The 22,423-nt window shown below is 35.8% G+C and overlaps 1 protein-coding gene across 5 annotated transcripts in view; it reads right to left on the bottom strand.

The window, feature by feature from the left end:
- Positions 1–1,787: 1,787 nt before the first annotated feature.
- GALC (galactosylceramidase) overlaps positions 1,788–22,423 on the bottom strand; it is an 80,788-nt gene continuing 60,152 nt past the window's right edge. For 4 of the 5 annotated variants that reach the window (XM_081291048.1, XM_081291052.1, XM_081291050.1 and 1 more), the window contains 7 exons: positions 15,013–15,102; positions 14,050–14,136; positions 11,864–12,014; positions 10,653–10,833; positions 6,079–6,242; positions 4,817–4,893; positions 1,788–2,550 (listed from right to left, as the gene is read on the bottom strand). In XM_081291048.1, the coding sequence (XP_081147174.1) occupies positions 2,401–2,550; positions 4,817–4,893; positions 6,079–6,242; positions 10,653–10,833; positions 11,864–12,014; positions 14,050–14,136; positions 15,013–15,102 (900 nt within the window). In that variant the 3' untranslated portion in view covers positions 1,788–2,400. The remainder of the gene's footprint in view (positions 2,551–4,816; positions 4,894–6,078; positions 6,243–10,652; positions 10,834–11,863; positions 12,015–14,049; positions 14,137–15,012; positions 15,103–22,423) is intronic. The other variant, XM_081291049.1, reaches the window with a different exon arrangement.

Here is a 22,423-nt window from a genome sequence, read left to right on the forward strand (position 1 = left end):
ATAGATGGAGTTGGCAAATATCATGCTAAGCAAAGTAAGCCAATCCCAAAAAACCAAAGGCAGAATGTTTTCTCTTCTCTGATTAGTGGATGCTGATCCATAATGGGCGGGGAGGGGATGAAAAGAATGGAGAAACTTTGGATTGGGCAAAGAGGAGTGTAGGGAGGGGAGGAGCATGGGGTAGGAAAGACAGCAGAAAGAGATGGGTACATATATGACTGCAAGAATGATGCAACTCTACTTTGTATAAAACCAGAGAATTGAAATGTGTTCTATTTGTATACAATGAATTGAAATGCATTCTGCTATCATGTATAACTAAGTAGAACAAATATTTTTTAAAAGCATCATAAATTTTTTTAAAAGAGAGAGTGAGAGAGAGAGAGAGAGAGAGAGAGAGAGAGAATTTTTTTAATATTTATTTTTTAGTTCTCGGCGGACACATCTTTGTTGGTATGTGGTGCCGAGGATCGAACCCGGGCCACATGCATGCCAGGCGAGTGCGCTACCGCTTGAGCCACATCCCCAGCCCCATCATAAATAAATTTAAATGGCAGTAATTAATAAGCATCTCTTTATAATAGTACTGAATGTAAATAGTCTGAAAAAATATGAGACCCATCAATTTTACTCTTCAGTATTCACACAGAAGAAATAAAAACATATGTCCACACAAAGACTTGTATGTAAATACTGATGGAATTTTATCTTTATAATGGAAACTGGGAGGAGAAAACAAATGTAGCAATCCATATGATGGAATACTCTTTAGATGGAGCCAATCACTGAAATGCCATATGGAAAAGTCTGACTGAAAGAGATCAATCACAAGAGTACACAGCACACGATGCCACTTTCAGGTGTTAGAGTAAAGAAATCTAATTAATAGTAACAGAAGTCACATCATGGTTGCTTGAAATTGGGAGTGAGGGGAATGGAGAACTTTCTGAGGTGATGGCAACATTCAACAGCTTGACTGGAGTACCTGTTACACGGGTAGATCCACTTATCAAAACTCATTGAACCATACACTTAAAATGGGACCATTCTATCATACATAAAGTATACATATATATATATATATATATATATATATATATATATATATATATATATATTAGTTTGTTAAAAATATTTATAGAAATTTGAACTAGAAGTCATTTAGACTTTGTTTTAATTTTAAAATTTTCTCTAATCTGATTTATTCTAGTAATTAGCTTCTTGTCATCAAAAGTAATACAAAATTTTATTGTGGCTTGGCCTATGTTAGACCATTAAAAATGTTTAAATAGTAGAATCAGTTCAATGAGTAATTCTTTTCTTAGAAAGAATTCCAGAACTTACTTTGCCCTCATAATAACTGATTTGCTTCTAAGAACTATACTAATGCTTAGATATACATCATACTAATGAGAAACATGCTCAGCTATACTTACATATAAATGCACTGGGACTTAAAAAAAAAAAAAAGAAAAAGTGATCTAACCATCCACATCATTAGGAGATGACCCAATTCTGTGAGATAGTAAAAGTCTCCTTTCACATAAGAGGAGATGAATCATTCAAGGCTCTTTTGGTCGGTTCCCAGAGACTCACATGAGAGCAGGTCACAAAAGGCACAGTGAAATGACACATAGGAAAACAAGGACAACTCGTTCTCTAGGCCCACTTACAGCACATGCTATCTTGGGTCTTCTCTCTTTTTCCAGCCACCTGGGAAAATGTACACCAAGAGGCAAGAGGGTTATAAGACTACAAGTTAAAATCAGAAGAATTAAAGAATGCAAACAAACCAGTTAATCTGCTAATATTTATTACTGCAGAAATAGATTTAGAGGCATTTTTCAAATCATTCCATTCATCATATCCTGCAATTCAGAAGCATCATTTTAAAAAAGAAGATATAAAAAAGTACTTGTTAGAGTGTATGAATAACACATTGAAGTGGTTTTCAAAGAGCAGCACTTCTATATTCTTGGACTTCCTCTTGTGGCATCATCATCTCACCAGGAGGACATCAGCTCACTTAGACACACTATGGCACTCCTAAACACATCTCAGTGATGATCAATTCACAGCCACCTGCATCATCACTTGCAAATAAGATACAGGTTTCAAGGCCTGAACCACCCTAACCACTCCTGAATACAGGACCAATGACCGGTCTGAATTTTAAGAGACATGCCAGCTAATATTAAAGATTCATTTATCTTTCCTTTGGGATTAGTTCTAAGAAAATCTTTCAACACGATCAAGCAAAAATATATCTTTCTTCTAGTTACTCTTCATTATTGTTAGCCTCCAAAGGCTCATGTACTGGTCCATCAAAATAAGAATTGGCTCTGAACCAAAACTAAAATGAAAGAAAATCTAGACAGGCTTCATGATGTGCTTGAGCTTCTATGATCTTGTGGCTTCTACATGAAAGTTGTCAAATTGTGCAAATTCAAAGGAGTGTGTTCCAATCGCAGCCCAGCCATTCTTTGGATACTTCACATGGATGTTTGTCCACAGCGGCTTGCCATTCAACATGCCAGAGGACAAAGAACCCTGGAGTGGAGAGAAATGCATCCCTTGAAAACATAGAAATCATCTCTGAAGTTTGTTTCTTAATAAAATAGAGCCCACATACTTAGTGAAGCAAATGTTTTTCTCAATATTAACCACTGCAAAACACAATTCCTAGAATTTAAACAGAAGTTTGAAGTATGAGGAAAAATTTCTGGAATAACTAATAGAAACTACCTATTTAAATAGTTACCAAGGCACATGGAATATCTCAGTATTTCCTTGAACTCCACTCAAAGGTAAAAACAGAAATGTAATCCTTTTCATAACATTCTAATAAAGCTTTAGCAAAACTTTTGTTATTTACAATAGTTTCAAATGCAAATGCCATGGCTAACAGGTGCAGTTCTTCAGGTATGACTGTGCTGCAGCCAAAACATCTGTCCCTACCTCATTATGTATTTAAGGTCTTCATTAGGGACCTTTCACCCAACCAGAAGAGTTTTATTGCTTTGTCCCCATGTATAGCATATCACTAGAAGCCATAGGGAACTGGGTACCCTTAAGGTAGAAAAACCATCAATTAAAGTGATGATAGGGCAGGGTGTGGGGTACAATCAGGTAAGTGCCCATGAGGTGTGATTTACTGGTCACTGACAGAGAAGGGGAAAAAAACGTGTTTTCCTCATGATGTTGCCTTTCTACTCAGGTCAGTGCTTGGATACCATGAACAATAAATGATAGGCTTTATTGTCATGATTGTGGCACATTCTGAACCTATATCACAGCATGCCAACCTTAGCCAAACATTTAAAACCAGCTACTCTCAAAAGGTAATGGGCTGGATATCTAAAGCACTAGGCCCAAAACCAAAATAAATATGTTTTTTGTCTTTTTTTTTCTTTTTCAGTGCTGAGAATGAACCCAGGGCCTTGTACAGGTTTATCAGCAGAGCTGGGACTTGAATCCAAGTCATCCAACTCCAAATTCAGAGCCACACTCCTAAAACTACACACCTGTGTAGTTATCTTCAGCTCTAAAAGGGCTAACTAAACATCTTATGCCACTTACATGGCAGTGAATACCGAAAAACATTTTAACAGGTGAACAATTTGACAGTATCAACTTTTAAAACTTATTCATCAAAAATATCATAAGCAAAATTCAAATACACATAACAAAAGAGAAGAATACATCTGACCAATAGATAATAGGTTACTATCCAAAATTTATAATAAATTCAAACAAATCCATCAAAAAAGATAAAAATAAATGAGTAAAGGATGTGGTCAAGCAGCTTCAGAGAAAAGAAGATACAAATAGTCAATAAACATAATAAGATGTGCAATCTCCCTAATTATTGAAGAAATGCAGATTAGTTTGGAAAAAATGTTTAAAATCATATTATAGTTGCTCCAAAGTTGGTATAGTATAACTAGCAATATGGCAATAGCTATGAAAACCTACAATGTAATTCTACTTCTAAATATCTGACTAAACAGTACCATATGTGTACCTCAAGAAAGCACATTTAGGATCCCCCCCCCCATAAAGGTAAAAATTGAGAACAAAGTTATGGTCATCAAGCCCATAAATAAATTATACTGCATTCAAACCAGATCTTTAACACATGTTGTTAGTGCTTGAAAAACTGTCATTTTCAGTGATTGGTGGGAAGAGAGAACAAACTAATTCAAAACTTATTTGAATCTCATAATTAATTTCTATCACAGTCTAAACAAGATTATGAGAGGTCTACTGTGGGAGAGAACAGCATGTTACACAAAGGAATTTCTTTATGCAGTTTCTCTTGGGAACACTGTCAATCAACAACTCATTATCAGCCAGTGATTTTTGATGACTATTTTTAGATGTCCTTTATAATACTCTGGAATCTTCTCTAACAAAAATCCATGGAAACCAACTTCTACAAAACTGTGCTTATAGTTGAAAAACAAATTATTCTAAACCATCAAAAATAAATTTATATGACTTTGCTTATACCTATAAGTTCCAATTAGAGTCTTGGTTCAAGTAAACTGGAAGAATAATTCAATTATTGACTTTAACAATTAGAATTTAAGAAGCAGAAAAAAATTTAAATTTTTTTTTTTAAATAGTGGTCTGATAGAGTCAGTTACTGTAGTCATTTCGTGGTCACACTGACATCATTTTCATCCCAGAGATGAGTGGTTTACTGCTTCCATGATTCTTCAAAACTTAACATACTTTCTTCCACTTGTTTTACAACAGAAAATTCTAGAAAGGTATGAGGTCATTTTACTTAATTAAAATCAGCAATCCTTACCTTAATTATTAATGTGAGTGTATACCACACTTTTGCTGTAACTTCAACACTTCCTGCGGTATATGTTATCCATCCAGCTGTGATGCAAAAAGATTATCTTAATTGATAACATTTTTAAAATCTAAATCACAGAATCATATAATGCATCTACATGGCACTAAGGCCAGCCATAATACAGAACTATGACCTTTCATTTCTAGCTCTACAACAACTGATTTAAAACAAAACATCTGCATTTTGCCATATGTTCCATAAGCATGTATGAGATCCTGTTATGGGCCATAAGCTATGTGTTTAAATTGCTCACAACCAAACTAGTGAGACAAACTTAGAAGCCAACGGTTGGATAATGAATTAGCTTCTAATTCAAGTGTACATTCATAATTGATTAGACTGAATACAGAGGATAAGAGGGAGTAGTCCTAGATGACCCTAATATTCCCAGCTGGTGGAAGTGCTCATCTGGTAATAGCATTCACTTAGAATTAATATGGAGAAAAGAAAGAGTTAATTTTGGGATTTATCACATTTGAATGACTAAGAAAAAGCCAGGATGAGACCTCAAACAGGCAGTTTAAAACACAGAACAGTGGGTACTGAAGATACAAAGTTAAACTCCTAATTCCAGTTCTATCACTAACTATTTTTTGAGACTTCAGAAAAATCAATTCAACTTTCTGGCTCTCTGTTCTAGAAAATCAGTGAGATATCTTTCAGCTCAGGCGTGCTGTAATTCAACAGTCCCTACTGCACCTAGTCAGGGTTAAATGATGTGCCCTGCAGGACCAGTGCTCTGAAGAAGAATGAGAAAAGTCACACTGTTTTCAAGTAGTAAGTAAATTAGGAAGTAGGATTTGTTAGTTTTAAGCAGATCAATTCCTTTCCTTAATTTCTACAAAGCACAATAGCAACATTTCAAAGTCTTGTTTTTGGGAACGGGATGTCCTCAGCATTCTCTTCCGCCCCTCACTACCTCACCCCAGTTTACACAAATCCTACCATCACAGCCCAGCTCACTCTATACTCTAAAAACCTTTGCATGCTTATTTTTTCATTTATTGAGCTACTCATCTACACAAATTCAATAACTACATCTCTGAACTGTTGGCTGTTGTTACATGTGTGGTCAATCTCTTCCCAATCAGAGGCACCAGCACCTTGCAGTGGAGCTCTTTATTGCTCCCACAAATAACAAGCAGATGCTCAAAGAAACATCACAAAGCAAGTCACATGCTATTAAAAAAAAAAAAAAAGTCACCTACCTAGGTCACCAGTAACTCTGAAAGATCCATTTGAAAAAATCCAGAAGAAAACTCCTCTGGCACTTCTGATCAAAATACCACCTTTATTTACTCTTCCTGCAATAAATACACCTCCCCTATTAAGGGTTTCTATGTAAACGTCACACTGTATCGTCAGATCGCTCCTGCAGAATGAAAATGTTGATTAGTAGGCTTAATCATGCCTTTCCTAATGCAGTACAAATATTCCATTTTATATCAAATGCTTCCAAACTTCTAAGTGAAGCAAAAAATGACTTGCTACATCTGAGTTTGTAGCTTGGATGGGCTTCAAGAATCTTCACTGATAATCGTTTTAAGTGTTACAAAACTTAAGTTATTTCATAGCTTCTATTAATGGGTTACTGGACAATAATATTTACAATTCTTGAGCTCTTTGGGATCGTATTTCTTATTATGTCATTTGCTGGTAAACAGAACTGTAGAACATTATGCTGAGCAAAATAAGTCAGATTCAGAAAGTCAAATGTTTTCTCTTAAATGCGGAAGTTAGGGAGAAATAGGAATTATAAAAAGGCGAGGTGGGGGATCTCATGAAAATGAGAGAGAAGATGGGAAAAAGGAGAAAGAGCAGAATGAAACTGACCAGACTAGGCCATGTGCATGTATGAACATATCCCAATGAATTCCACTTTTCTATACAACTATAATGTACCAATTTAAAAATAAATTTAAAAGATCACATTTTTGTCAATAATAAAACAACTTGCCATTCTTATAATAGTGAAATAAGCCGTTTTTTCTATGAATACTAAGTAACAGTTTCTACAAAATTGAACAAAAGGTTTATTCAAATTTCCATCAGCAAAGAGAAGCAATGAGAGCAATGCTGGGAGCCTCTGGGAGGAACATAAGCTACTTTGTGGCCAATTTCCATATTTACACCTAAGAAGAATTAAAAGCTCCTAAAGAAAGATCTGAAATTCTTTCTCTGCAAAGATGGAATCAACTCTGTTGCCTCTGCTGCTGGGCTTCTCAAACTTGAGCCGTGTTGGAAGACCAATTACGATCAGCCCTTTGGCCCCACTGCCATAGCATCTGATTCACTAAGTGTGAGGTAGGCCCTCTGAATGTGCATGAATGTGCATGACTTCCCAGGGGAGGCTGTTGCTGGTCCGGGAATCCCACAGCAATCCCACTACCATTTTTACCCTACAGAGAATCTGCTCCTATAGAGGCAATTATACCCTGATTCTAGGCTCACTCTTTACCAAGAGTATATCAAAGAAGGGGAAAGATGCAGCCAGCCAAGGACTACCTGAGCTGTGACAATGAGCTCTCCTCCAGGTTTCTTTGTAAACACTCTCCTTTAGGAGCAATACAACCACTCCAAACCAACATAATCTCTGGAAAAAAATTATTTCCTACTCGGTATCTAATTGCAAATGGAAAGAGGAAAAAAATTGCATGCAACCAAGAAAGAAAGCTAACAATACAAAGTAAGACTAGGAACACCAGGAAATCTATTTGGGAATGAGGGGGGTGGATCTAGAATTACCTGGTTTTTATATTCCTCAGAGTTTCTTAAGAGAATTTTGCACTGTGGAGTTTTACTACATAAAGGAAAATATATTTAAAAGGAAGTGTGTACAATGGGAACACAATCAGGAAGACCCACAGTTAATTATCTGGAGTGCTTTACAGGAAGATCAGACGCTAAGTAACTCGAGCCCCATCTCATATATGCTGATACTAGAAGAAGCTTTCCTGCCATAGATTGTCACCAGCATGAAACCTCTGAGGATGGGCACTCTCATGTACATCCCCAACTTCTTTTCTGGCTTATGAGAAGTTTGCAAGTATAAAAGATACTGTCAGTTTCATAAAATTATTCTATTTAGAGATGGAATGAGAGAAAATGAAACTTTTTTCTTTTTTTCCACATCATATTCTAGGATAAGTGATTCTTTCATCAGAACTTGCCAGCTACTTTTGTATATAATGAATGAAATAGAATAAAGGTGAATTTACTCTTCCACAGCCACAGTCTCTAGGTTGTGCTGAAGGGGGAAAAATACCAATATATTAAGCAAGTTTGATCAAAGGAATGAATAGTTTACAAGCAAGGTAATTTTGTGATTGTCTTGAGATCCCAGTGACAGCTTACTAAAGACAGAAAAGTCTTAAGTAGCTTTAGAAGAGCCTCCCCTTTGTCAAATTGTTGTGCTGATATTTAACAAAATCTGTAAGAGAAAGTTCTACTGAAAAACACAATTTAAGAACTGTCAGCACTGAGCACCTGAGAACTAGAACTGATTTACTAAAACAGCTCTACAGAAAAACTAAACTCATCTCCCCTCCCACTCTCAGGGAGAAGACACTAATTACAGGAGTCTGTGAGGTGCAGGTAACAGAACTGAACAGAACCTCCAGGCCTGGGTCTGTCTTAGTAAATCTCATTCCAGGGCCTCAGGTCCTCAATTCATAAGGCAAGAGGATGACATCCCTGCCATAGGTAGTTGTGGGAAGTTCACTAAAGTGCCTGATATTGAGCAGTTTTCATTCCCTCCTTTCCTTAGTCAGCAGACACAGGACAGTAAGGAACATGGGATCAGCATACATCTCCAAGCCCATCTGGCTGCCTCAAACAGAAGATGGAATATTGGGGAAAACAGAACAAACAGAAGAGACAAATGACAAAGGATCTTGGAAGTCAGGAACAGAAGTATGGAGGTGATGTGAGAGCAGAGTTGTGAGGCAGAATTGCTGTGCGTTCCCAAGCGGTGGAGAAACCTGTTGAAAATAGGGGTTGAGAAGGATGGAAACAGTCCTTTCCTGATACAAATAACTGCTATTCATTAGCTCCTTTTCTTTCCAATTTTGTAACTCTTTCCCCGTCTCCATACTCTCCTCCACCTATCTCTTCCCCACTGCCTTATCCACTATAATAGATCATAGCAAAGATTATTACCACTTGGTATTAAATCTTTAAATAGATGAGATTTTTGTTGTTGTCATCATCTTTGGATAGTAAATCTCATCATTCTACTACAAGTGGCCTCTCAATTTTTCTGGAGACTCACCCAGAAATGATAGTTTGAGTTTAGAGAGAGGTCTCTATAGGGTTCAGGAGCATAGGGAACAGGAGTACAAAGAAAAGTTAAAGTTTCCTAGATAGCTTACTTCCAACCTGATGATCAAAACAATGGGTCATGCCTTTTACACTTAAACCCACTGTTATGCTCTAGATATGAGGTGTCCCCCAAAAGCTCCTGTTAATACAGGAATATTCAGAGATAAGATGGTTGGATTATGAGGACTATAACCTAATCAGTCCATCCTAGTTTGGACGGACTGACTGGGTGGTAACTGAAGCCAGGTGGGGTGTGGCTGGAGGAGGTAAGTACCCAGGGGTGTGCCTGGAAGGATACTTCTTTCCTGTGACCCCTTCCCTTTCCACCCTCCCCAACTCCTCTGCTTCCTGACCTGCCATAAACGGAGCAGCTTTTTGCCCCTGGGCCCTTCCCCCATCAAGTATTGTCTCATCATGGGCAGCTCTTGAGAATATGGAGTCAGCCACCTCTGGACTGTGACCTCTGAAACTGTGGGCCACAAATAAACTTTTCCTCCTCTTAGTTATTCTTGTCAGGTGTTTTGATCCCAGCAACACAAAAGCTAACTAAAACACCCACCCACCTGTATCATAAGACCATAGTCACAAATGAGAAAGTAACAAACCCCAAGGACATGTTCAGAAAATCTAGTTAAAAGTTTCTACCTCAGAGACAATGTGATAAATAGTATGTTAAATAAGAGAAAAAGCCACCACAGTTATCCTAAATTAGGGAAGAATTCTACCTACTTTCCACAGCGTTGTAAGATTCCGGGGACTAGATAACTAAAAGTTTCTTAGACTTACGTCAGAGCTTGGTTCTAGAACAGGGATTTATAACTGGGAGTGACACAATACAAATGGGATAAAGACTTTTTGTAGCATTCTGTCGATAAGCAACTCAAGAAATTTTCAGAGTCTTCTTTTCCCTGACCAGTTTCCAAGTTTCATGGCTTGGCATTACTATTTATTATCTTGAAACCTGGAATGCATGTGTTCATGTGCATACACACATGCATGCATATTTGTTTTTCCACAGAAGAATTTACTAGAAATAGGAAAAAAAACAGAAAAGAACCACCTAAAGCAGGTAATTAGACTTTCCACAAAGGCTAAGAAAGTGTAAGTATACTATTGATCCAACAGGTGGCAACACCAGATCAACAAATCAACTCCAGCAAAACAAAACCACAAAGTCTATATAAGTAAATATTAATTATAATTGGGTCCAAATTTTTCACTTTTTATATTAAAACCAAATTTCTCCTGAAATAACCAGTATTAAATTGGGCTAATATGAAGGAGGAACATGAAGACACCAAAACAATTTGCTGATTAGTGGGTACCATGATATTCAAAAATTATTACACATCTGTTGTGATCTTGTGCAGGGAGGACTACTGAAAACTCTTTGACCTCCTCAATGTAGATCTGCCTGAAATGACCTTGTAATGCTCGGTCCATTCTGAAGCATCTCACATACCAATTGTAATCTCCTATAATGCTGATTGTGTTGGCAGCATCAGCCGTCCACGTGATAGGTCGCTGATTAAGAACTTGGCGCAGCGTGTAGTGATGCTCTCCTTTGTCTTCAATATTCGTATAGTACTCAAATACACCAGTCTGATCAGCAAAATTTGGAGGTTCACTAAAAAATGGGTAATCTGTTCAAAACACAATAAATTCTGTTTAGTATCAAAACTTTATAGAATCTGATGGTACCTTTTGAAACACTGTTGAAAATTTCTAAAAAATAATGCAGATAACCAAAATTTGGCATTCAGATATAACAAAGAGATTGACTTTTACATCATTCAACTTTTACCCATTTTTATCTTATTCAAGTAGTTTAGCAGACTGCAGTACAGTCCAAAGGTCTTATTACGTCAGTTGGCTAAAGATCACACAGACAAGGTAACAAGGAGGGCTAGTGAGTGGTAAAGTCTCCAAATGGTGGAACAAGCAGTCCTGAAGCCAACAAGAAGTTTAAATTCTCTTTAGTAATGCTAATACCCTCCCTCTTACTCTCACATAGGTACAGAATTTTTAGAACAGATTACAGAGCCACCTGACTTTGTCTATGAGGCCAATAATCCTGTATAACACCACTTATTAGTTAACAAATTTTGTTGCTTACTGAGTGATCTAGGAATATAATCACAATAACCATTTCTCTTACTATTTTTTTTCAAATGGTTCTCCTAATATACCTATAATCCGAAACTTTTCTGATGGTTTTAAGACAGACCTTCCCAAACACCAGCTATAATATACAACTCCCAGACACAACTAAAGGGTTTACAATGATGTGGATTACTCATCATCAAGAACAGTTAATTGCCCCCTGCAGCACTCAGTTCACAAGCACCGTGAAAAGACAGGCATTCATATGTCCTAACTGCCACACAAGAGATTAATGGTCAAGGGAGCAGTGGCAGAGCTAAAAATCTTAAGTTCCACTAAAAACATCTTAGAATTATAACTTTCATTCTGACAGTAACCTCTCTGGCACTGAAAAAATCCAGATAAGATTTGCCTTGCAGGAACATAGAACTTAGGTCTCCTTTCACCACACAGAGCTTGATAAATATGATTGTGATAGTCATTCCATGATGCATGTAGTTTAACAGACAGAAACTGACCTAGTCCTGCTAAAGACAGAGGCCAAGGAAATTTTTAGTGAAAAATACTTACCAACATTGAAATCATCCTTATAAGAGAGTGGGAAGGACTGGGATTTGGGAGGCAGTGGGTGGCTGCCTTTTCGGCCTGTGGTGAGAGTGGTGAGTGTAAACAGCTCATCCTCTTGCAGGTCCAGGGTGAAACGGCCACCACTGTCAAGGAGCTGAAAAACATGTTGCTGGGTCAATGCCAGGGGCAATGGCTCATCTCTGGGACAAAACAGCTTTTTAAAAACCAAGTTTAAGGAAGAGCCCAATTCATTTCTGCTAGAACTTCCTAAACATGTGTGAAAGACACATTAATACCAAGGTCCTTGGGATCCTTTTTTCTCAAGTATTTTAGAAGACTTTATAATATTAATTATAATTTATAGAAAGAAAAATTAAAGCATTTTACTTCGTGGAGGGAAGAAGGATTAGATGATTCCCAAATCAATTCTATAGGCCTATTATTTTTCATCACACTATAAGCTTTTTATAGTGTGTGCATATTTAATACATGCAGTTAAGAGGCCTGTTTATTTCTTTTAGGATTTTACTAAGAGAAAAAAATCTATAAAATATTACTGTTGACTCAACTATTAATCCCATAAAACCTTTAACAATTAAAAAAGAAAATTTATGCCCAATATATTCAAGTTTAAGTTCATGTCACATTTATGATCTTGACAACTTAATCTCTATATTTCTCCCCCTCACCTTCAAAATGAAGGGGAAAACTACATACTTCACAGAGATATTTTGAGGACTAAACCAGATGATGTTTATAAAGTACTTAGCTTAGTGTGTGACCAACAGCAAACACTCCCTATGTCATAGCTGTCCTGCGTTAAATGCAGACCTCTGAAGACATTAGAATCCCTTGCACAATTAATGTAAGCATTAAATTTATGCCCATTTTATGAGACTTTGTAGAGTTTTGGGTTTTTTTTTCCTATTTGGAATTAAAGAAGTTTAAATATCTTCGCTTTAACAATAAACTGATGGTCAGATTTATAAAATATCTAATGCTATATTCTGGCTCAGAAATAATATTCTTTTTCCCCTGGGAAAAAATCAGGTTTGTTATGTTCTTTCTAGCAATTTGTTATACAGAAAGTAGAGACTGTTCTGTTTTAGATTTTTTTATGTAATGGATGTTTCATCATTAATAGTGACAAGCTAATTATCAGAACATTAAGAATGATCAGAAAAAGTAGCAAGATTTGTGTCAATTAGGTGAAGTAATGTGCTTGCTTGAGCCAATCACTTGTTGAAACCTTTCCTGAGAAACCTCCATACTAGGTACTGAGGCAGGCCCCTGGGCTGAAGCGAAGTAAAGCAGTTTCCCAATCCTCGGGCATCTTCTGTAATGGGGAAACTGTTAAACTGGGCAGCATACAGGCCAAATGGCTATTCACTAAGACTGGTAGAGAAAAGTTTCAGGGGAAGTGACACTTGAGCTGAGTCTTGAAAGATGACAAAGATCTGAAGAGAATCCATTCCAGAAGAAGAAAAGAACAGGTGCAAAGCACAGAGGTAGGTAAATGGGTGTCCCATGCTCTGAAAAATGGAAGAGGTCTACTCTGTGAAGAAAGGCCAGTTTAACAGAACATGCATCTAGAAAGCAGTCTTCCACCTCATGAGCAGGTATGAGGGTCATGCGCTATGCTAAGGGATATGAACTGACAAAAAGAAAGTGCTGGGGCATTCTAAACACAGTGCTGCCAAAAAACAGACCTGCACTGCAAACACAGCACAGGTGCAGGTGATGGCTGGTGAGAGTCATACTGGAGGCTGGGAAAACAGGAGGTAGTTTCTGAAATCCAGGAGAGTGATAATGAGGAGCTGAAACAGGCAGCAACAGAAGTAGAGAATAAGAAATGAGGAGCAAAAACACATGGATAAGAGAATGGTCCACAGTTGGGAAAGACAGCCTCATGTGAGACTTGAATTTCTTACTGGGGCAGCCGGGTGGGTAATGGCACCAGCCACCAAATCAAACCAGTATCTAAGAACAAAACAGTCCCATAAATATACAAAATTTCTATAATACCTTAGAGGATTTCTATTTTAAAAATCAGGATGCAATTATATCTCCATTATGCTTCAGCTATAAAATCAATGATCAATTAAAAACTCTTTTTCATCAACTTTCTGTTCCCTTTTACTGCTTTACTGTTGCAATACCCAAAATATAGGAATTTATTTTAGAACTACCCATAGAGAATCCAGTTGTTTAAAAAGAGTTCTCTCCAACGGCTTTGCAAGTTTGGTATACCACACTTGTAGCTCTGGTATGTCACTCTGGGGAGAAAACACAAGAAAGCATGGTTCAGTGATCCATCGCATACTCTGGGAGAATTTCCAAAATCAGTACCAGTAAGAACAGAGCAATGATGATGTACACTGTTTCTCTCTACCAAAAGAACTATCTCAAATTCTAAACAATAATGTTTTGGTTTGTTTTTTTTTTTTTTAAGAGAGAGAGAGAGAATTTTTTTTTTAATATTTATTTTTTAGTTTTCGGTGGACACAGCATCTTTATTTTATTTTTATGTGGTACTGAGGATGGAGCCCAGCGCCCCGTGCATGCCAGGCGAGCACACTAACGCTTGAGCCACATCCCCAGCCCCAACAATAATGTTTTTAAAAATAGGAAAACATTGTTTACACAAATACTTTATTTCCTTAAACACTAAAGAATTTTGGTCAATGTTTTAAAAGATTTTAGTGCCTTTGCTTAAAAAATGCTCATTATTTTACCTGTGTAAAAATCGTCAAAGAGAGTACTGCATTTTCTCAATTCAAATCTAACAAGAGGTAGAAATAGCAAAAATCTGGTGTCTTATTTGTTTGGTTTTGTTTATTTGTATTTAATATACTCAATGCTTAAATGTTTCTCAGACCATACAATCACTCTCAGATCACCAAGAACAATTTTCTTGAAAGTGACTTCTGTTAAGTGTTCCTCAAAACCACAGAAAGCTTTACCTCCTATTGGCTTCTGTCCTGTTTGATTAAAAGGAGTCAGGAGAAAGAAGATACCAGAGCAGTTATATATTCATATGCAAATTGTTAGTAGTTCATAATGTAAGACTTCACTAAAGAACTGCTGGTCTGTGATAGAATATATCCATTCTCAAATCAAAATCAAAGTGAAAGTCACATTTATGTACTTACAAAAGATCCCTTAAGAGAAAAGGTAGCCAATTGATGTGACACATTATAATATGGAAGAAATGGCCGTATACATGTAGAATGTTTATGACTCTGAGGGAATAAAAAAAAAAATGTAAGTTATCCAAATGATATACAAGCTATTTGAGGTAGAGTTATTTACTGCCCCAAGATTTAAAAAAAATAGCATACACAATTTATATCATACTTTAAAATATTTTTTCTATTGTAACCTTAATGAATGTGCATTATGTGTATATAATCAAAGCAAATATCAATGAGATTTCAACTAAATCAAACTCTAAATTCATAGCTAAATTCCAGAGACTAAAACTGTTTTTTTGTTATAAATATTTTCCAAATAAAATACACCAAATAAAAATCAAAAGTTTGGATGTTTTCACTAAAAAGACATCACATATAAATACAAAGTAAAATCAGCTAAATATATATGACACACAGTTCTCTCACTGCTGTCCTCATGTACTAAAGAATTACTACTATGAATTGGGATCAAAAATGTACAATACATAATTCCTGCTTTAGAGAATTCAACAATTATAACGCACTTACACTACCAGAGTCTGTCCCAGCCTTTGTAGACAATAAAAAAAAAATTACAACTATAATTAGACATTGTAATACCTACGCTCAGTAATTGATATATGACCAGAGAGAAAATCAGTACAACTACTGAAGAAATGAACAACACTATCAGGTAACTTCCAGATTAACATCTATAGACGACTCCATCCAGCAAAAGTAGAATGGATATTATGTTCAAGTGCACACAGAACAATGACCAAGGTACACCATATTCCTACCTACAAAAGAAGTCTCAATATATTTAAAAAGATTTAAGTCACACAAAGTACATTTTGTGACCATAGCAGAATTAAATCACAAATAAACAAGGAAAAAAACCCTCTGGAAAATTCTAAAATATTTTAAAACTAAATAACAAATTTCTTCAAGGGCCAAATAAAAATAAAAATACTCAAAATGAAAACTTTCTAAATCTGACTAAAAATTAGTTTACTTATCTAAGAACTTCAACAAACTCCAAGAGTAAATACAAAGAGATCCACACACAGATGCATCTTAGGAAAACTTTGACTGCTGAAAGTCAAAGAAAAAAAAATCTTGGAAGCGGCAAGAAAAAATGGCTCCATTTATAAGGGAAGCTCAATAAGATTAACGGTTACCACTGATACAGTGAAGGACATGTTCAAAGTGCTCAAGGAAAAATAAAGTGTCAACCAAGAATCCTATATCCACCAAAACTATCTCCCCCCCAAAATATAAAGGCAAAATAATGACATTTTCAAGTAAGCAAAAATTGACAGACTATGATGACAGCAGATGCAGCTTTTACAAAACTCGACAAGAAATGCTTCAAGCTGAAAGCAAGGGACTCCAAAACAGTATTTCAAATCCACAAACAAATGCACTAGTAATCACGATTATTTTAAAGACAGTAAAAATGCATATTACCTATCCTTTCTTCTCATAACTGATTTTAAAGTCGCTTTATGAGACAATATATATAATTTTATTGGTGGGATTGCAATAAAAAGAAATGTTTAATTGCCACTAACAACACAAAGGAGCCAGTGGATAAAAAGCTAGAATGACACCAGATGGCAACTCAAACACACAGAAACAGATGAAAAGAACCCAAATAATAAATTAAAAACTAAATATAGCAAAAGCCATAAACACATGCTTGTTCACCTTTCTTACATTGGATAAATGGAGCAATTAGAAACATACTTGCACCTAAGAAGAAAGTCTCCAAATAACATGAAACAATCACTGACAGATTAGGGGAAGGAAGACAGACAATACAACAACTACAGTTGAAGATTTTAATTAGTAACTATTAATAACAGAGCAGGGAAAATAGAAGAATTAAATAATGCCATAAACTAACCAGACCTATGAAACGTCTACATAGAACTCCACACAAGACTGAACATACACTCTTCCCAAGTCTACATTCTTCAGGATACACCAAATGACAGGCAATGAAACGAGAAATAAGTATATTTATTCTTCAATCACAATAAAGTGAAATGAAAAATCAATAATAAAAAAACTGGCAAAACTCACAGAAATGTGGAAATTAAATAATACCTTCCTAAAGAACCAATGGGCTGAGGAAGAAATCACAAGGAAAATTAGAAAAATACTTTGAAATGAGTAAAATGTAAATAGACCATAAAACTTCAGAATACACTAATATAATAAGAATATACTAAAGTACTGCTTATAGAGAAAGTAATAACTACAAATGCCTATATTAAAAAAAAAAACTCAAAGCATTCCTTCCACCTCAAGAAACACAAAATTTTTTATCTCACTAGAACTCAGTTTAAATCAGAAGTCATTAAACAGTATGCCATGGTTTGGATGTGAGTTGCCCTCCAAAAGACAATGCAAGAAGGTTCAGAGAAGAAATGATTGGCTTACAGAAGCAGAACCCGATCAGTGAACTAATCTCCTGATGGGATTAACTGAATGGTAACTGGAGGCGTCCAGTATGGCTGGAGGAGGTGGGCATTGGGTGTGTGGCTTTGGGGTATATATCTGTATCTGGTGAATGGCGTCACTCTCTCTCTACTTTCTGATCTTCTTGTGAGCTGCTTCCCTCTGCCACACTCTTCTGCCATGTTGTTCTGCCTTACCTCCAGCCTGGAGGAATGGAGCCTGCTGTCTGTGGATTGGAGACCTCTGAAACTGTGAGCCCTCAAATGAACTTTTCCTCCTCTACAGTTGTTCTGGTCGAATCCTTTTGTCACAGAAACAAACAAAAACAAAAAACTAACTAAAACTCAGTGTTTAAACTGTTTCCTGTGAACAAGCCAAATCCACAGGAAACTGAAGGGAAGAAATATTAAACACTAGAGTATACAAATTACTGAAATAAGGAAAACAACAGCAAAAAATCAATAAAAGCAAAAATTGTTTCTTGGAAAATAAAGAACAACATTAAACCTTTAGGTAGACTAAGCAAGAAGAAAGGGAGAAGACTTAGGTTAGTGAGACCAGGAATGGAAAAGGGAATTTTTATTTTTACCAACCACACTAAAATTTTAAAAAGGGAATATTATGCACAATTACTTGCAAGTAAATTAAGTAACATAGATTAAAGAGACAAATATAAAAACAAAATCTATCTAATCTACTGAAGAAATAATATAAGATCTGGATAGACCATAAAAAGAAAAAGAAACTGAAACGATAAACTAAAACTTTTGTGAAAGAAAGTCCCAGGGCCAGATGCATTACTGAGGGTTCCTTTGAAACACTTAAATAATTAATAGCAATCCTTCACAAATTATTCAAAACAGAACATTTTACACTTCATCCTATGAGGTCAGTATTATCCTGATACCAAAACCAAAGACATCATAATAAAACTGTGAACCAATCTCAATTATGAATAGTGACACAAAGTCCTCAATGAAATACTAACAAACCAAATCCAGCAACAAATAAAAAAAGAGTTATACATAATGACAAAATAGAATTTGTCTGAGGAATGTATGAGTGGTGCCACATACAAAAATCAGTCAAAATAACATAACATACTATGAGAATAAAGGCAAAAATGACGATTGTCCCAAAAGCCACAGACAGCATAACAGAGACAATTAGACAAGCAAAAGAAATAAAAGGCAAATTAGATTAGAAAGGAAGAAGTAAAACTCTCTTCATTTACAGGCAGCATACTCAGAAAGTCCTCTAGTAACCTAATTGAAAAATTTTAGGACTAATAAATGAGTACAGCAAACCTGTGGGTCACAGGACTAATATTTAAAAATCAATTATGTTTCCCTATACACTAGCAATGAAAAATCTGAAAATGAAATTAAGACAATTTATTTGTAGTAGTATAAAAAATACTCAGGAATAACAACTTTAACAAAAAAAAAGCATAAGGTGAATACACTGAAGCTACAACACATCCTAGAAATTAGATAAGACATAATGAATAGAAAGACACCTTCATGGACTACCATGTCACAACGGCAACACTCCCCAAGTTAATCTACAGATGAAGCAAAATCTCCAACAAAAGTCTAGGTAGCCTCAAATTGACAAGCTGATCCTAAAATTCACTTTGAAATGCAAGGGAGCTAGAATAGCCAGACAACCCTGAAAGAGAACAAAGTTGGGGGACTCATTCTTCCTGATTCTAAAACTTACCAAAGAACTACAGTAATTAAGAAGTATGGTGCCCACCCAAGGATAGATATAGGAAAATGAAATATCATTGAGATTTCAGAAATAAACTCTCAAATTTATGGTCAACTGGTTTTCAACAAGGGTGCCAAAGACAGACAACTCAAAATATGAACAACAATCTTTTTAACAAATGGTACTGGGACAACTGGATGTGCATAGACAAAAAAAAAAAAAATGAAATTAGATAAATATGTAAAATGCCACATTAAGAAATAAAATGGATCAAAGACCTAAATGTAATGTTTCAAAACTAGAACAATCTTATAATATAACATGGATGTAAATCTTGCATATTCATAACCTTGGATTATGCACTGATTTCTTAGCTATGCCACCAAAAGCAAAAGAAACAAAAGGAAAAATTGGATTTCACTTCAATTTAAAATATTTTTTCTTCAAAAGTCAACATTTAGAAAGGGAAAGACAACTTACAGAATGGGAGAAAATATTTGCATATTATGCACCTGTAAGGGACTTCTAGAAACAGAACTCCTACAACTAAAGAATAAAATCACAGATACCCAAATTAAAAATGGGCAATGGGCTTTAAATAGACATTTCTCCAAAGATATACAAAAGCCAACAGGCACATGAAAATATATCCAACATCATTAGTCACAAAGAAAATACAAATCAAACGCAATAACATATCACTGCCTAGCCACTAGAATGGATATTACCAAAAAGATGGACAATGACGATTCATGAAGATATGGAAAAATCCTATGGCTCATATACCAGCTGGTGGCAATGTAAAATGGTGTGTTGACATTGAAAAATAATCTGGTAGTTTCTCAGAATGTTAAACAGAGTATCATTCAACCTAGCAATTCCAGTCCTTTATATACACACAAGAAAACTAAAACGTGTCCAGAGAAAAACTTCTATACAAATGTTAATTGCAGCATTCTTCATAATAGGCATAATGGAGTTCAGGAAAAGTTACGCCAAAATATTTCTTTTATTGGTGCATTATAATTATACACAATAGTGAGGTTCATTATGACATATTCATACATGCATAAAACATAATTTGGTCAATTTATTCCCCAATACCTCCCTTTTCCCTCTCTTCCCTCTCCCTAATCCACTTCCACTATTCTATGGTTTCCCTTCTATCTTCATCAGATTCCCCATCCCTTTTTCTTCTTTAAAATCTCTGGTTTCCACATATGAGAGAAAACATATGACCCGTGACTTTCTGAGTTTGACTTATTTCACTTAACAAAATGTTCTCAAATTTCATCTATTTTCTGTAAATGATAATTTCATTCTTCTTCATGGCTGAATAAAATTCCACTGTGCATATATACCAAATTTATTTTATTCATTCACCTGTTCATGGACACTTAGAGTGGTTCCATGATTTTGCTACTGTGAATCATGCTGCTATAAACTTGAGCATCAATACAGTATGCTGACTTTAATTCTTTTGGAAATTTACCAAGGAGTAGTATAGCTGGGTCGTATGGTGGCTCCATTCCCAGTCTTTTGAAGAACCTCCATATCAATCTCCATAGAGGTTGGACAAATTCACAATCAAATCAACAATGTATAAGTTGATTGATTTTTTCCCTCAAATAATCACTATTTAAACTATTTTTTAGAGTTGTTTGTTTTGGTACTGGGGATTGAATCCAGGGGTGCTTAACCACTGAACCACATCCCCAGTCTTTTTTATTTTATATATTCATACAGGGTCTTGCTATGTTGCTCAGGACCTTGCTAAGTTTAAGTTGAGAATGTTAGTTTTGGACTTATGATTCTCCTGCCTCAGCTTCCTGAGATGCTGGGGTTACAGGTATGTGCCATTTTACCCAGCTGTTGTTTGTTTGTTTTGGTTTTGATTTCTTTTGTGTGGAACTGGGGATTAAATTCAGGGCACTTGGCCACTGAGCCACATCCTCAGCCCTATTTTATATTTTATTTAGAGACAGGGTCTCACTGAGTCGCTTAGTGCCTAGCTTTTGCTGAAGCTGACTTTGAACTTGTGATCCTCCTGCCTCAACCTCCTGAGCCGATGGGATTACAGATGTGTGCCACCCACCCAGCTATTATTTGTTTTCTTGATGATTGCTGCTCTAACTGGAGTGAGATGCAACCCTCAGTGTAGTGGTGATGTGCACTTCCCCAGTTACTAAATATGTTGACCATTTTTTCACATATTTGTTGGCCATCTGTATTTCTTCTTTTGAGAAGTGTCTGTTTAGTTCATTTGCCCATTTATTAATGGGGATATTTAGGGTTTTTTTTCCCAGATATGAATCCCCTGTCAGAAAAGTAGCAAAGATTTTTCTCCCATTCTGTTGGCTATTTCTTCATGTTCTCTATCGTTTCCTTTGTTGTGCAAAGCTTTTTAATTTGACGCCATCCCATTTATTATTAATATTATTTCCAGAGCTTTAGGAGTCCTATTGAGAAAGTCAGTGCCTGACCCTATGTTTTCTTCCAGCAGTGAAAAGTCTCTAGTCTAACCCCAAGGATTTTTTTATTCATTCTGAATAGACTTTTGTGCAGGGTGAGGGATTTGGATCTAGTTCCATTCTTCTACATATGGATATTGAATTTTCCCAGGACCACTGGTTTAAAAGGCTGTCTTTCCTCCATGGGATGTTGCTGGTTCCCTTGTCACAAATCAAATGACTGGACTATGTGGTTTCCCTGTGTCCTCTAGTCCATTGGCCTAAAGCCTGTTTTTAATGTCAATATCCTACTGGTTTAGTACTATACTTCTATAGTATAATTAGAAATTAGGCATGGCAATGTCTTGAGTATTGCTCTTACTGCTCAGAATTGTTTTACTTTTCCTGGGTTTATATTCTTTCTAGGAATTTTAGGGCATTTTTATATTTCTGTGAAGAATTTGCTGGATGTTTTAATGGGGTTCTCAATGTTCTCAATGAAACTTTTTTTTTATTTCTTCTACAGCTGATTCATTATTCTTATATATAAAAGCTATTGAGTTTTGTATGTTTATTTTGTGTCCTGCTACTTTGCTGAAATGTTTACTAGCTCGAGAAGTCTTCTCATGGATCTCTCTGGATCTTTTAAGATAGGATAATACCATATATGACTTCTTCCTTTTCCATTTGTTTCCATTTCATTTTCTTCTTCTGAATAAATGCTCTGACTAAAATTTCAAGTAGTACACTGAATGTAAGTG

This window comes from Spermophilus citellus, assembly GCF_964194105.1.
Source record: "Spermophilus citellus genome assembly, chromosome: 4".
Taxonomy (NCBI): domain Eukaryota; kingdom Metazoa; phylum Chordata; class Mammalia; order Rodentia; family Sciuridae; genus Spermophilus; species Spermophilus citellus.